The sequence below is a fragment of the Alligator sinensis genome, unplaced genomic scaffold (assembly GCF_000455745.1).
Source record: "Alligator sinensis unplaced genomic scaffold, ASM45574v1 scaffold61_1, whole genome shotgun sequence".
Taxonomy (NCBI): domain Eukaryota; kingdom Metazoa; phylum Chordata; order Crocodylia; family Alligatoridae; genus Alligator; species Alligator sinensis.
In genome coordinates, this window is record NW_005841986.1 from 2,232,228 (window position 1) to 2,248,600 (window position 16,373).

A 16,373-nucleotide genomic window follows, 5' to 3' on the forward strand; every position below is an offset into this window, starting at 1 on the left:
AGAAGAAGAAAGAAGAGGAATAGCACATGAATGAAGGAAGCACTTATTAATAGTAAATGCTGATACAAAGCAAGGAGACACTGATCCTAAGCTACTGTCCTAGTAGAAAAGACTTCATTTTATTACAAAGAGATGCAGCTGTAAATAACCATTTTACACAACATGTATGGTTTCATTAATATTGTAAATAACAGTCATTTGAACTTTCACATTCTAGCCCAATATCTACTCTTGGTATCAAATCCTTCTCGTCTTGGGCAAATAACTGTTCTGTAAATAGGAGTTAATAATAGATACCTATCTAACTAGCAATCTTCAAAACATCCCTATTATTGTGTGTACAATGCTTTAAAAATGAAAAATGCTCTAAGGAGAAGCATTTCCTGGTTGCATTCTGGCTGGGATTCAGTTAGTGTCAGAATATTAAATGCAGAGGAGTGGGTATATGTGTAGCTTAAGGAACATGCTGATTTATGACTCAGTGCAATTTTATGTAAAAATTGATAAATAAAAAGATTCCTCAAGCCAAGGCCAGCCCCTGAAGACTGGAATGAAGAGAGAGAACAAGAAGTACAGCAACATATTTTCATGTGGACACCATAATGATAAAAGACAGAAAGAACCCAGCTAGATTTTCAAATCCTACTTATAGTTTTTATCAGTATAATTCTGATATTCTGCTTATTTAGTTCTGTTGTTAAAAGCCCTGGTATAAGTGCAATTATACTAACAGAAAGATACCTGGCATCCGACAGCTTATTTCAGTTCCCAACTGGAACTAGATATAACCATCATTACATCAGCATAATTAAAGCAGTAAACCTATTTAGGTAGATGATCTCTAAGCTTGCAATGCTCAGTGAATTACAGTGATAGTAAAAGTATCTTTGGACCTGTGCACTGCTCGCACAGAATATGGAAACCACAAAGAAAACAGACATGAGACTCTAAGTAGTTTTTCAGCAGAGCCTATTTGTGACTACAGTTACACTCTAAAATAGATACATTTCATTCACCAGATGGTCTTCATTTGAAAAAAAACTCTCCAGTCACAGTAAACTCAGGCAACAGCAGCAGAGTGAACTCCCTTGCAATGCCCTTGGTTGAGCTATCACAGAACCACTTGCAGGACTGGGAAGGAAGTCTAGCCTCTCCTCCAATTCAGATCTATGCCTTTTGGTGGAGACTGCTACCATTGTGCACATAAGCCAATAGGGAGATTTATACTGGATGCGACTTAAGTGGTTGTCAGTTAATCTTAATTAGATCCAGATTCTTTGTAAACCAAGGGTGTCAAACTTTTCTGGCCCTGCAGGCTGGATGAGTGGCACACAGCCAGTCCATTAGTCAGGCTCACAAATTTCACTGCTCCCATGCCAGATCCAGCACAGGTGGTGCAGGACCCATGGTGTAGGCAGCACCCATTCTGAACTGACTGGAGCAGACACCCAACTCCAGCCAGCCCAGGACCCATGCAGCACCTGTCCTGGACCAGCTAGGGCAGGCACCACACACAACACAGTCCCCAATCGTTCCCATACGGCACCACGTGCAACCTGAATCCCCAGCTGACTGGAGCAGGCACTATCTGCGGTACAGTCCCAAGCCCTGTGTGGCCAGTCAGGCACACGCTATATGTGGCATGTGGGTCAACTCTGAGACCCACAGGTAGCACCAGGGGATGGATGATGGGGCTCTGCAGGCTGGATCCAACCCACAGTCTCTATCTTTGACACCCCACTGAAAACAAGAGGTCACAGGCTCTAGGCACTGAAATAAAGCTGCCTCAGAAATTTTCTTTTAGCCTGGCAGGACTGTCCTTTACTTTGGTTTGAGATGATGCTCTTCATCACTCCTTTCAATATTCCAGATAGTGATGGAACTCTCACTGGACATACACAATTGGTGCCAGCTCAGAGGATTAAAGCTCAAGGAGGTTGCTGTCATACCCAACTGGGATTTGCTGCACAGAAGAACATTTTCTTGCCAGTTCCTTCAAGAAAGAGAAGAAAAGAAAAAAAACGAATGTATTAAATATCTCAAGAAATTCAGACCAGCCATTTGAGGTTGGTCCTGCTAGACGTTCCTGGGGATAAAAGATGTCCAACACCTCTCAGGAGTCAGGCCCTTTGTCACTGACAAACACGTTCTATAGTTAATTGGGTTGATTCCACTTGATGGGAATGAAAAGAGATACTGAATAATTATTCACATATACAGTGAATATCATTGCTACTAGGAATATATAATCACACAAGCATTGAAAACAGACACTTCTGAAAGAGGTGCCATGCAAAGCCAATTTAGATTTAATTTATTTATATTATATTCTGTAACATGACATTAGACAAAAGGCAGGAGACACAGGTGTTGTTCCTGGCCCTGCCAATGATTCCTTGTGTTGCCCTGGACAAGTCACTTCCCTACCCCCATTTCTGTGCTTCAGTTTTCCTCTTTATAAAATAGGGATAGGATATATAAAGCTTACAAGCTTGAGACTTGGGATTGAAAAATGCTACAATTATTATTAAAAAGAAAAGATTTATTTTTATATGCTAACCCTGAAGCTGCTTATACTTGTTGGAGGAGAACTATAAGCATTATTTTGTAATATCCTGAACAATATATTTGATTGCAACATACTGAACATTTACAATTTAAAGCTAATGATAAAGCATGCCACCGGAATCTGGAGATAGAATTATTGCTGTATTATGTACCACAAAGGTTGGAATGAATAAGTATTGTAGTGTATACATGCTGCTATAATTGGATTTAGCATAATCCTGCTGGAATAGTTTGTGATAAATTCACTCACAGGCACCTATCAGGAAGCAAGACAATGGTTAATATTAATAGCACCCTGCAACAAAAAAGGCACAAGTCTTCACATATGTTTAGTATCTTCCATTAATAAGTTATAAGCTGAAATTCTGACATAAAAAGTCAATGTAGGTCTCTCCCTAAAGATCTGCCATTATGTTCTGAACTCATATAGAGCAAGCAGTGACAAGATCTTTTTAAAGTGGTTAATTTATTAAGATCTGAAATGATATATTGCATGCATCTGAAAAAGAATCTGGCAATGAGCCATTGCTTTGAACAAAACAGAAGACAGATCTAGGGATAAAATATCTCCCATGAAAAGCAGCTTTTATTATCCATAGGCTTTCTATACTTCAAGCCTGAGTTAACTTCCAAAACATTTCTTTTATCTGTGCACAGCAAACAATGCAAGGACTATAGTGCATAAAATACAGACATTGTGCAAATAGCATATTGCAATCACGGAAGAACAATACTACATATTCTGCTGTTTTTCATCCTGCAAAGATGCTATTTCTATAATAAATGTGCACTGTAATCAGACAGCATAGATGAAAGCCCTGATCCTGCAATGAGTTTCAGGCATCTGTGAGAAAATGATTGCAGAATCAAGCCCTAGTATTGTAAGAATATCTTGAGTTCATAATAAATTATTTTAAACTTGAATTGTAAATCATTCCATTCCTGAAATCACATTCATTGTGATTGCTTTGCTCATGAATAGGCTTGCAGTGTGGGTGGTCTTGGAAATTTGGATAACTTCAATATGTTTCACCCTTTCCAGTGGCATTCGCTGTTTTAAAGATATGGAATGTTTCTTGGTGAGGGGAATCTTTTGAACTGGTGGAAGTTTTAAATGTGCATAGAGATACACTGGGTCACGCATGTTAATTTTGTTCTGAATAGTGACTATTTGCAGCTTTAAACTGGTAGAAGGTAAGTTAGGGTAGCACCTTATAAACTGAGTTTTCATAGGTAACAGCCTACTTTGCTAGATGCAGCTGATGAACTGAGTTGTTACCTCATGCCTCTCTGAACCAGTTAGTCTCCAAGGTGCCACTCTGTCTTACCCGCTGCTTGACCTCTGACTAACATGGCTAACCACCTCTGATATTTTAGATTGTAAGCTCTTCAGGGCAGACTCTCTTGTTTGGCTGACACATTTTATCAGCTGTGAAGTACATTTAAACCTAATTTCTGGGCTGCTATGCACAGGCACAGTACTTGCTGAATGTTTTTATTCTCCATCAGGCACCGAGAACTGGCTACAGTGTTTTATTTACTCAAGTTCTAGAGGTGGCAGCAGCCTCCATATTCCCAACCCACTCTTTCACAGGCCAAGATGTCTGTAAAACTGAGCAGCAAACAAGGTGCACATGGTGTCTCTATGCAAACATCCCCAATCCCAGCTGGAAACTGCAGCATAAGGCATCAAGAGGGGGGATGTGTTAAAGAGAAACAGTAGGCATTCTTAAGAGACTCAACAGGAGTGCCAAGTATTCTCAAGGGAAAACAGATATTTAGCACTTTGTGTCTTCAATCTGCTTTACACATTTTAACTAATTAAGCCTTACATGAGCCTCAGATTCTTAGGATTTATTATCCACATTTTGCAGTGATTAACCTAATAAGAGTTAAATGATGTACCCAAGACCACACAGATAGTCAGTGTCAGAACTTAGTGGTTCCCAGCTACCAGCACTATGCTCAGCTAACAGACCACCTTCTTATCACTATTACCTCTATTCAGTTTCCAAGACTGATCAGATAGTTAACTTGCTGCCCGTGGCTCATTTTCATGGCTTGTACTCAGCATTAAAGAAATGTGTCTGACACTTACCAGATTGAAAGGGCAAATTCTGGAACTGACGAATAACTGGCCAGGTAAGGACCCATGTAACTGAACGCGAGTAAGGTGTAGTCTAGCTGAGCTTGACCTAGAATATAAAAATAAGAAAGACTTCACAGTGGACATGGACTTCACATGTTCACCTTGGACAGTCATGGATCTAATTCTAATGCTTTGTTCCATCCGTGCCACAGGTTTGATGTTTGATCTATTCCTGCTCGCTCACTGTGTTGTGACCACATAAAGACAATTGTCATAATGAGTTCTTAAAAAAAAAAAAAGGTGGGGGGTTTCCATCTATTTTAATAATGCTTTGGACTTCTATAGTGCTTACTCTCCATGCATCTCAAGTGCTTTGTGAAGTTTGGTTCATACATGGACTTCTCCATGAAGCAGAGAAGAAATATTTTACAGATGGAGAAACTGTGGCACACCAAAATTCAGAAACTGACTTAATCAAGGGTAGACAGGAAGACTGTGGCATGGACAAGTAAATAAATTGAACCTCCAGGCTTTGAACTTTTGAACCACAGGAAATTTCTGTCCTCCCTCATCTCAGAGGTCTTAGATGATGGGGCTTCCACCACTTTCCTTGGGAGACTACCTAGTCTAATAACTCTGGTAGGAAATGTTTCTCTTATTCAGTCTGTATTTTCCTTTAATATAATTCCATTTTGCCCCTTCTCTCTCAGCAACACCATTCCCATGTGCTCTGTTCATATACTCTCCCTCTAAACCACCTACTACTTACTGCTGTTGGAGGCAGGATACTAGGCTACATGGACCGGTGGTATAATGCAATATGAAACCTTCTATGTTCTTACGTTAGAAACGCTCGTTGTCAGATTCCCTCTTTCTTACCCGGGCTATAAATTTTTCCTCTCATATTATTGATGACTTGCATCTGTGCACTGCACACCCGGTTTAAAGAAGAGTCTTTAGGCTGCGGTGTTTTCTTTTTTTAGTGAAGACACCTTCCTAATAATTTGAGAAAGGCACTTTTGTCTTTCGACGGATTTTGTTGACCCGATCTTATTTCTAGTGTTTAAAATCCAGTCTTGTGAGGGAAGACCGACGTCATTCTTCAAGCGTCAAATTCAGTTTGAAATCCAGTCTTGTGAGGGAAGACCGACGTCATTCTTCAGGTGCTGAATTCAGTTTGAAATCCAGTCTTGCGAGGGAAGACCGACGTCATTCTTCAGGTGCTGAATTCAGTTTGAAATCCAGTCTTGCGAGGGAAGACCGACGTCATTCTTCAGGTGCTGAATTCAGTTTGAAATCCAGTCTTGCGAGGGAAGACCGACGTCATTCTTCAGGTGCTGAATTCAGTTTGAAATCCAGTCTTGCGAGGGAAGACCGACGTCATTCTTCAGGTGCTGAATTCAGTTTGAAATCCAGTCTTGCGAGGGAAGACCGACGTCATTCTTCAGGTGCTGAATTCAGTTTGAAATCCAGTCTTGCGAGGGAAGACCGACGTCATTCTTCAGGTGCTGAATTCAGTTTGAAATCCAGTCTTGCGAGGGAAGACCGACGTCATTCTTCAGGTGCTGAATTCAGTTTGAAATCCAGTCTTGCGAGGGAAGACCGACGTCATTCTTCAGGTGCTGAATTCAGTTTGAAATCCAGTCTTGCGAGGGAAGACCGACGTCATTCTTCAGGTGCTGAATTCAGTTTGAAATCCAGTCTTGCGAGGGAAGACCGACGTCATTCTTCAGGTGCTGAATTCAGTTTGAAATCCAGTCTTGCGAGGGAAGACCGACGTCATTCTTCAGGTGCTGAATTCAGTTTGAAATCCAGTCTTGCGAGGGAAGACCGACGTCATTCTTCAGGTGCTGAATTCAGTTTGAAATCCAGTCTTGCGAGGGAAGACCGACGTCATTCTTCAGGTGCTGAATTCAGTTTGAAATCCAGTCTTGCGAGGGAAGACCGACGTCATTCTTCAGGTGCTGAATTCAGTTTGAAATCCAGTCTTGCGAGGGAAGACCGACGTCATTCTTCAGGTGCTGAATTCAGTTTGAAATCCAGTCTTGCGAGGGAAGACCGACGTCATTCTTCAGGTGCTGAATTCAGTTTGAAATCCAGTCTTGCGAGGGAAGACCGACGTCATTCTTCAGGTGCTGAATTCAGTTTGAAATCCAGTCTTGCGAGGGAAGACCGACGTCATTCTTCAGGTGCTGAATTCAGTTTGAAATCCAGTCTTGCGAGGGAAGACCAACGTCATTCTTCAAGCGTCGAATTCAGTTTGAAATCCAGTCTTGTGAGGGAAGACCGACGTCATTCTTCAGGTGCTGAATTCAGTTTGAAATCCAGTCTTGTGAGGGAAGACCGACGTCATTCTTCAGGTGCTGAATTCAGTTTGAAATCCAGTCTTGTGAGGGAAGACCGACGTCATTCTTCAGGTGCTGAATTCAGTTTGAAATCCAGTCTTGTGAGGGAAGACCGACGTCATTCTTCAGGTGCTGAATTCAGTTTGAAATCCAGTCTTGTGAGGGAAGACCGACGTCATTCTTCAGGTGCTGAATTCAGTTTGAAATCCAGTCTTGTGAGGGAAGACCGACGTCATTCTTCAGGTGCTGAATTCAGTTTGAAATCCAGTCTTGTGAGGGAAGACCGACGTCATTCTTCAGGTGCTGAATTCAGTTTGAAATCCAGTCTTGTGAGGGAAGACCGACGTCATTCTTCAGGTGCTGAATTCAGTTTGAAATCCAGTCTTGTGAGGGAAGACCGACGTCATTCTTCAGGTGCTGAATTCAGTTTGAAATCCAGTCTTGTGAGGGAAGACCGACGTCATTCTTCAGGTGCTGAATTCAGTTTGAAATCCAGTCTTGTGAGGGAAGACCGACGTCATTCTTCAGGTGCTGAATTCAGTTTGAAATCCAGTCTTGTGAGGGAAGACCGACGTCATTCTTCAGGTGCTGAATTCAGTTTGAAATCCAGTCTTGTGAGGGAAGACCGACGTCATTCTTCAGGTGCTGAATTCAGTTTGAAATCCAGTCTTGTGAGGGAAGACCGACGTCATTCTTCAGGTGCTGAATTCAGTTTGAAATCCAGTCTTGTGAGGGAAGACCGACGTCATTCTTCAGGTGCTGAATTCAGTTTGAAATCCAGTCTTGTGAGGGAAGACCGACGTCATTCTTCAGGTGCTGAATTCAGTTTGAAATCCAGTCTTGTGAGGGAAGACCGACGTCATTCTTCAGGTGCTGAATTCAGTTTGAAATCCAGTCTTGTGAGGGAAGACCGACGTCATTCTTCAGGTGCTGAATTCAGTTTGAAATCCAGTCTTGTGAGGGAAGACCGACGTCATTCTTCAGGTGCTGAATTCAGTTTGAAATCCAGTCTTGTGAGGGAAGACCGACGTCATTCTTCAGGTGCTGAATTCAGTTTGAAATCCAGTCTTGTGAGGGAAGACCGACGTCATTCTTCAGGTGCTGAATTCAGTTTGAAATCCAGTCTTGTGAGGGAAGACCGACGTCATTCTTCAGGTGCTGAATTCAGTTTGAAATCCAGTCTTGTGAGGGAAGACCGACGTCATTCTTCAGGTGCTGAATTCAGTTTGAAATCCAGTCTTGTGAGGGAAGACCGACGTCATTCTTCAGGTGCTGAATTCAGTTTGAAATCCAGTCTTGTGAGGGAAGACCGACGTCATTCTTCAGGTGCTGAATTCAGTTTGAAATCCAGTCTTGTGAGGGAAGACCGACGTCATTCTTCAAGCGTCAAATTCAGTTTAAAAGACCAAAGTTATGTAGCCAGCAATTAAACGACTGAGAACCAATCTAAACCAACTTCTGCTTTCTACACTACTTTAATAGGGGTCTCACCTCATGGGAACACCTTTCCGGTGCTCGCGATGTAATATTAGCATAAGGACAGAGAAGGCGACTCCCGGTGTTGTCCCCAAAGGACAGTGAGTTCGTGCCCGGTGCGCTTGTGCCAATAAACACACAGGGGTGAAGGATCCAACTTAACCTTTATTTCCTGCGCAGAAAGTGGTGCTTGGCAATCGTTCGCAAAGCAAGCACACCCACCCCAGTGGGCGTCTGCCTTATATAGCTACGTAACAGGTTAAACTTGCTGATGTGATGAAATGTGTAGCAAGCCCAGCAAGTAACCCCCCTTCCAGCTCCCTCCCAAGTAACCCCCCTTCCAGCTCCAGAACTTTGTTGATACAGCTTTTCCTCTAGCGAGGTCAGCAATTAAACAACTAAGCAACAAGCGATCTCCCCCAGCCTAAACAACCTACTCTATGCCCTTGGTTAGATAAAATATTTTTTTCAGAACACAAAGCTGTTCCTGAAGTAGAAAATGCATAATAAAAATTTAAAAAATCTCTACTAGACATGGCTTCCAGCCCTACCTCTGTCCCTAAAACCGGCAGTTACCTTTTAATTCTCTCCAGTTAATCAGTCCTGGAAAAGTGTAGATATAAATGACGGGGTTGAGCTTCTGGTCGGAGAAAGCCACCACTCCGCTGGCTCCGTTCACGGCGAAGGCTCCCACGCTGCCGCTCGGACACGGCAGCACTGTCTTCTTCTTGGTTTCGACGTCAACAAAAAGAATGTAATTGCCGCAGGGGTAGCAAATGGTCTCGTGGTTGACGAAACCCACGTTCCTGCTCGGGAATCCTTGAACCCATCTTGGGAGAAAAACAATCGGGCGTTCAACAACGGTGTTAACACTGCGTTTATTGTAAAAGTAATATCACCTCTTTGCATAAACCAAAGGCCCACCCTGGAGTCACGGCCCGGCCCCGCACCTCACCTCACTTCCATACGCGCCGCCGCGGCTGTGAGGAGCCGGCCCGCCTCATCCACGCCGCTCGGCTCCATGGCCGCCTGGGCCGTTTACCTCGGTCGCCTAGAAACAACAACGCGCTCCGCTATTGGCTAGCGAGAGGCTTCCACCTAGCCCGCCGACTAAGCGAGCTGATGATTGGTTCCGCCCGCACTCCCGGGAACCAATGAGAGGCCGGGAGGGTTTTAAAGGGCCAGCGTGGGGGTTCTCTTGCCTGGAGTCTGTCTCTCCCCTTCAGGCTGTGATGGGGGTGGGGTGTGCAGCCATTTGGGCTGAAGATACCCCTTCCTGAGCCCTCCTTGCTTCCTAAGAGCCACTATAGTGAGGGGACCTAAGGATTTTAGCAATCAATTGATTAAATAGTCAGACAAGGTTCCTTGGGTGAATTTGATACCTTTTATGAGAGCAACCCCAAAATTGGAGAATAGTGATTAAGCAAGCTTTTGGGTTAAAAAACCCTTCGTCAGGCTAAGGAAGTGTCAGCAGTTGGTGTGTGCGCTTCCTGGATGGAATGAAAAGTAAAGAAGATTAAATAGTGATTTTTTTCTTTTTTAATTTTTAACTTTTATTATTTTTAATCCCACTCCCACAGCTGGAGGGAAGAACGTGCAATTCCTCCTACACCAGGGAGTCCCAACTTTGGGGAGCGCTGCATCACTCTGGGGTCCTATGAGATCCTTTCCAGGGTGCCTGGGGGGTGATCTGCAGTATTTAGGGGTGCCACACACCCGCGCAACTCACACGGTGAATCTTTTTGCGAATTAAATCTGTCCTGTTGTGGCCTTTTGGAGTTTTGGGGGCGGTTTTTTGCAGCAGGAGAATTGTTCTATTGTTTCTTTTGTTGAGGGAAAGTTAAGAGCTGGCATTTTGCTTGAGTCTGACTGAGTACCTCCAGTCTAAAAAAAGTTGAGGATTGCTGCCCTACACCTCCCCCCAGCTGTTTTAACAGGTTCAGTTATTCTTGCTTCCTCCAGAAACTGGATAGCTTCCCCCTGAGCAGAGAGGTAGCTAGGGCTCGGAGAAAGCTTAGCATTTCTTCCTGCAACCATGCCAGCGCACAGCCGCTCGCTCCCTTGCTCATTCAAAGAGGGATTTAGAGTGTCAGTCACCTACCAAGATAATTGCACGGCTTCTCTTATAGTTATTCTCCTTTTCATGAGATAGTGTATCTAGGAGAGATCTGGTCTGGCACATTTCGGACAGCGACAGCTGCTGAAAAATGAGCCACTCAAAAGTAGAGGAGTTACAACACGTGTAGATCTGCAACCTTTGTATTTATGTCTTTCCATCCTTATAGCATTAAAAGCCAACCCAGTCTTGTAAAAACAGGAGTAACCATAACAATCTCTTTCTGATTCTTTCCTAGAGGGAGAAGTTGATGGATTAGTTTGATAGGGCTTGGGGCTTGTTTGTTTTTCTTCCTTTTTTTAGTATTCTCTATCTGTATTACAGAAGTGCTCAGAGACCCCTAGAAGACCGAGGGCCAGTTGCACGAGATGCACCCACAGCACTGTGCAATTGCGGTGGGAAGAGTGGAAATTCTGGTCAAAGTCAGCAGGACAAACCTACACCTTATACCGAGCGTCATGAAAATGTAGATCACTCAGCAGGCTGCATATACCCCCATGGGATGAAGATCTGGGTTCCCCCTATGGAGATTTCATCAAGGAATTGGCTAGGTGTTATACACTTGAAGCTATGATGGTTAAAGCAGCCCTCGGTTATGCAGTGCTTCACATATATTCCACTTCCACAGGTGGCCAGTATTAGATGCCATCTTCCAAGCTGCTGGGTAGTGGCTATATCAATATACAGATTTCATGCTATTCCCCTGTGCATTCAGATTCCTACTTGCCCTTTATATTTCATCCTGGAAGTGATCAGGCTGCCTGTGTCCTTGCTAATTACTTCACCCATCAGCATTCAACAGGCCAAGTGAAATCATTCAAGTGAATCCCTACTTCCACAGCCATAAGTAATACAGTACTTCCATATTTAACCCTCAGCCTGGAAGGTAGAGACAGGCTAAATGGCAGCACCCAAAGAACAAATACGTCCCCTAACGCAATTGCTTTGGTAATTGAGGTAGACGGTGGCTGAAAATCCTCCATGTGAATGCAGGAGGTCCCGGGACAAGGAACAGCTCGTGCCTGGCTTGTGTTTGCCTTGGACTCGGCATGCCTGGGCAGCACGCACCGCACCCTCTTGCTGGAACACGGCTGATGGACAAGAGAAGTTAGATAACTAAACAGCAATGACTTAGCGAAAAAATGCAGGCAGGTTTTTGAACGTGAACTGTAGGATTCAAACGATGGTAGTAAAGGATCCCAGAAGTTTCTGCTCTCTGAGCTGATACAGATCCCTTCACTAATACCTGCCTTTCCTGCTCTTTGATCCACAGCAGATGAAGTTGTGTGGCACCGTGCTATGACTGAGGGCCAGGTCAATGGGAAAATGAAACAAAGGGATGTCAGGAGACAAAAAACTCCCCAGGAGGCACACCCAAGGCCTAGACTGGCTTACAAACATAAGCTTTCACTGGTTGCCCCAGTGGGAGCATTCAGGGGGGACTGCAGTGCTACCTGGTATAAAAGGATGGCTTCTCATCCCCTCCCCTGCTTGTATTGTGCACGCACAGCAAGGCCAGGTACAATCTTCCTGCCCCTTGCAAGTGCCTACCCTGACAGAACAGAAAAAATGAGGTTACCGTGATTGGAGTCATGTCACTTTGTGCTGCCTTGTTTTACCCAGTTTTCTCTGTTGATCTGCCTACACCCTTGTTCTGCTGCAGCTCACATCTGCACCTGGTTTACTCAGCATGCATCTGCATGTATTTGCCAAGCTACGATCTAAGGAAGCCCACCCCAGATCCACTGTGCCCCCCTCAATAGTTGAGCTTCAGGTCTCTATTTTTACCACGAAGCAGAGACCTCTATCAGCATCCAAGGCTGCAGATAGCATCAGTGGTATCCCCTGCGCGGAGGGCTGGTGCAATCCAACCATCCCAGACAAACCATTCGGGACTCGGCTTGAACCACGACTATTTGTTTCCCAGAGCTGACAGAGGCTCTGAACACCCACATCCCGTCCCCTCTCTCTCCCACCTGGACACGCTGGGCCAGTAAGACCACCCTGCACCTTGCCCATCTCGCTTGTCTAAGGGACCAGCTCAACACAGGTGTGCATTACACGCGCTGAGCTCCTGAAGTGGGACAGTCTTGTCCCAAGATCATCCCCATTAATGCAGAGCCAACATGGGGTTGACGTTCAGTGCTGGGAAACATCCTTCTTCCAAGGACCCAGGTAGTCAAAGCCTAGGCTGGGATGATGTAGTTGGGGCTGGTCCTGCTTGGAGCAGGACTAGATGTGACCTCCTGAAGTCCCTTCCCACCCACATTTTCTATTATTCTGTGATTTCAAACCAGCTTGCCGCTGGGAAACCGGTGTCCAGGTGGAGACGCAGAGCCATGGAGAGGTGATGGAAGCCGTCCCAGGGATTTAATGGCAGAACTAGGGGCAGAGCCCAAGCCCCTAGGCTCCTGGCTCTGTACCACAGTGCCTCCCAGCACCATCCTGCCCCTGTGCCTCCAGCACAGGAATGGGGGTCCCCTATGCATGGGAAGCATGCTCTGCTGGAGGAGGCTGCTCCCCCACTGCCTGCCCCGGGGGCGGGGGCTGCATCTGCGCCTCGCAGCCTCCACCCAGGAGCCAAGGAAAGGCTGCTCCTCCTTCCTCTTTCACTGGCCGCTGCATGCGAGGGGAGGCACCTCGGCTGCTACGGAAGGAGGCGGTACCGCGCTCAGTCCCCGGGGCAGCAGCGCTGGAGATGGCCGGGGAAATGTCCCGGAGCTTGGGGAAGGGTGAGTGCCGCGGCCGGGCTCTGTCTGCCTCGCTCCTGAGCAGCTCTGCGCGGCCAAGGGTGCATCGCTGCCCGGGTCAGGGCGGGGAGAGCAGCAAGTGGGCTGCATTGTGCTGTGTGGCCCGGCCCGACACGGCCCGGCCTTGCATTGCATATATTGCATTGTATGACATGGCATGGTATATATTGCATTGCGTTATACAGCACAGCGTGGCATGGTATATATATTGCATTGTATGGCATTGCATTGCGTTATACGGCATGGCATGGTATATATTGCATGGTATAAATATATATATATTGCCTTGCATTGCATATATTGCATTGTATGGCATGGCATGGTATATATTGCATTGTGTTATACAGCATGGCATGGTATATATATTGCATTATATGGCATTGCATTGCGTTATACGGCATGGCATGGTATATATTGCATGGTATAAATATATATATATTGCCTTGCATTGCATATATTGCATTGTATGGCATGGCATGGTATATATTGCATTGTGTTATACAGCATGGCATGGTATATATATTGCATTATATGGCATTGCATTGCGTTATACGGCATGGCATGGTATATATTGCATGGTATAAATATATATATATTGCCTTGCATTGCATATATTGCATTGTATGGCATGGCATGGTATATATTGCATTGTGTTATACAGCATGGCATGGTATATATATTGCATTATATGGCATTGCATTGCGTTATACGGCATGGCATGGTATATATTGCATGGTATAAATATATATATATTGCCTTGCATTGCATATATTGCATTGTATGGCATGGCATGGTATATATTGCATTGCGTTATACGGCACGGCATGGCATGGTATATATATTGCATTGCATGGTGTGGCATTGCATAGGTAGGTCCCTTCCGACCCTAGAAAGCTATGAAATCTAATCTATGGTATATATGACATTGCATGGTATATATTGCATTGCATGGCATTGCACTGTCTTAGCATCTCTACAGAGTGGTGGGTGCAACCCTCCCTACCCCCCACTTGGAGGGTTGCATTGCAGCATGAGTCCACGGTCTGTCTGTATCTTCACCGGTGCAGGCGATCCCTTGCCCCTGCCCTCTGCGGGGCAGGTCTTCCGTCTCTCCTGTGCAACCCCATCTCCGCAGAGCTGCGGGGGGAGGCTGCAGACCCATCCCCTTGCCCCAGATCTGTGGTTGCATCTGTCCGGACGTGGGTGCCCCTCTCCAGGGGCAGTGCGTTTGGGTCTATGTCCCAGAAAGGTTCTGTGCTCTGGTGTGTCTGAAGCCCGGGGTTGTGTTGCCCCTGCCAGCAGGGCAGGACCGTGTTAGCCTCTGGCCCTGCCTTGGTCTGCAAGGAGGTGGTCCCTGGGGCAGGCAGGGGACCCCTGTCTCCATGAAGGCTGCATCCTGGCACTCAGCTGCTTCTGCAGGGCTTTGCCACCTTAATAGAGCCCTTATTCCCCTGGCACCTGCTCCCTAAGGAATGGGCTAATTAAGAGGGCAAGACAGGCTCCCACAAGCCCTGTTACCCTACGACACCAAGTCCCCTAAGAGCAGCTCTTGCTCCCAGGTTCTAGTAAACACACACAGGTGGACCAGGTTCTTTGGGTAGATGTGATATCTTTTATGAGATCAACTAAACATTTGGAAAAATTGTTCTCTGCAAGCTTTCGGGCACAAGCACCCTTCTTCAGGCAGGGGGAGAGGCAATATTGGCTTCTATTCCACCCAGGAGAACACAACACAGCAGCAGACTCTCCCTGTGCCTGAAGAAGGGTGTTTGCACCCAAAAGCTGGCAAAGAACAATTTTTCCAACTATTCAAGTGGTCTAATAAAAGATATCACATTTACCCAAAGAACTTTTCTGCCTAAGTCCTTAGGCCAGCGTGGCTACAACCAGCTCCCCTTGTTACACACACATGCCACTTCCCACCCTTGGCCCATGTCTGGGTTTCTTTTTATCCCTGTTAGGGGAAAGCGTAAGAGCTTTTCAGATGAAGGTGTGTGAGCCTTGAATAACCAGAGCAGCATTGTTCTCTTCCAGGAAGTGCCGCTCCAGGCCCCGTCCCAGAGGGACTGATCCGTCTCTACAGCATGCGCTTCTGTCCCTTTGCAGAGCGAACCCGTCTCGTCCTGAAAGCCAAAGGCATTAAGTAAGACTGGGTGCTTTATCTTAAGGGTCCTCGTGTGTCAAGGACACACGAGTGGTGGAGACTGAAGCCATTTCTGGTGTGGTCTGTAGGGGTTTTTTTATTTTCTTTTAAATTGCTTTAGTTACAGTGTTCTGGACTGTCTACCAAGCTTAATCTTGGGCCAGCCATGGGTGACTATTCAAATGGGCATGACCTTCAATTCCAAGAAATTTTCAAAAATTAGTCAAAATATTCTGGAGGGCTGACCTCCCTTTCAGCTGATCTCTTTGTCCTCTTCTGTTATTGCAAAGGTTCCTCTCTTTGTTTAAATGATTATTGTGCCTTCTGCTGATGTGTGAAAGTTTCATCCAAACAAGAGTCATTAGTTAAATTGACTGTATTGAAGACCAGATGAGCGAACTGAAAACTCAAAGCTAACACCTTTTTTTTTCTTTCTTTCTACACGTGCAATTAATGTGTCTCAATAAACTAATTTGTAATTAGTAAACAAATCCAGGTGCAGTGTCTACACATCCGTTTAATTGTGCTAATTTACTCCGCCATAGGATAGTACTTGGTTCTAACAGGACTATCCGACAGCAGAGTAAATTAGTCTACTCCGGCCTAATAGTGGTGCACATGTAGATTGTGATACTTTACTGCAGAGCAAATTGGTCTACTCTGCAGTAAAGCACACATGTAGATGTGCTCACTTATGCTAATCATGGGTGTTCGTACCTTTTTTTCCATAGGAAATGTACAGGTGCAGTTTGTTTCTTTTTCTGAAACAGTTTTGTAAGCACTAATCCTAACAAGACTCCTTCTTGAGATAAGATAATTCTGATTTACAACGGGCAAAGTAATGTGACAAAGTTCACAACTAGAAAATAGTTTTTATCTCAGCAGG

At 45.1% G+C, this 16,373-nt stretch overlaps 2 protein-coding genes across 2 annotated transcripts in view; one reads left to right on the forward strand and one right to left on the reverse strand.

Moving 5' to 3' along the window:
• CFAP43 (cilia and flagella associated protein 43) overlaps positions 1-9,524 on the reverse strand; it is a 64,641-nt gene extending 55,117 nt beyond the window's left edge. The window contains exons 1-4 of the mRNA XM_025201221.1: positions 9,434-9,524; positions 9,055-9,308; positions 4,667-4,763; positions 1,825-1,993 (exon numbers count right to left, since the gene is read on the reverse strand). Of these exons, the coding sequence (XP_025057006.1) occupies positions 1,825-1,993; positions 4,667-4,763; positions 9,055-9,308; positions 9,434-9,501 (588 nt within the window). The 5' untranslated portion in view covers positions 9,502-9,524. The remainder of the gene's footprint in view (positions 1-1,824; positions 1,994-4,666; positions 4,764-9,054; positions 9,309-9,433) is intronic.
• A 3,666-nt stretch (positions 9,525-13,190) lies between these two features.
• Positions 13,191-16,373, forward strand: part of GSTO1 (glutathione S-transferase omega 1) — a 10,647-nt gene continuing 7,464 nt past the window's right edge. Inside the window, exons 1-2 of the mRNA XM_006021301.3 lie at positions 13,191-13,326; positions 15,379-15,487. Of these exons, the coding sequence (XP_006021363.1) occupies positions 13,218-13,326; positions 15,379-15,487 (218 nt within the window). The 5' untranslated portion in view covers positions 13,191-13,217. The remainder of the gene's footprint in view (positions 13,327-15,378; positions 15,488-16,373) is intronic.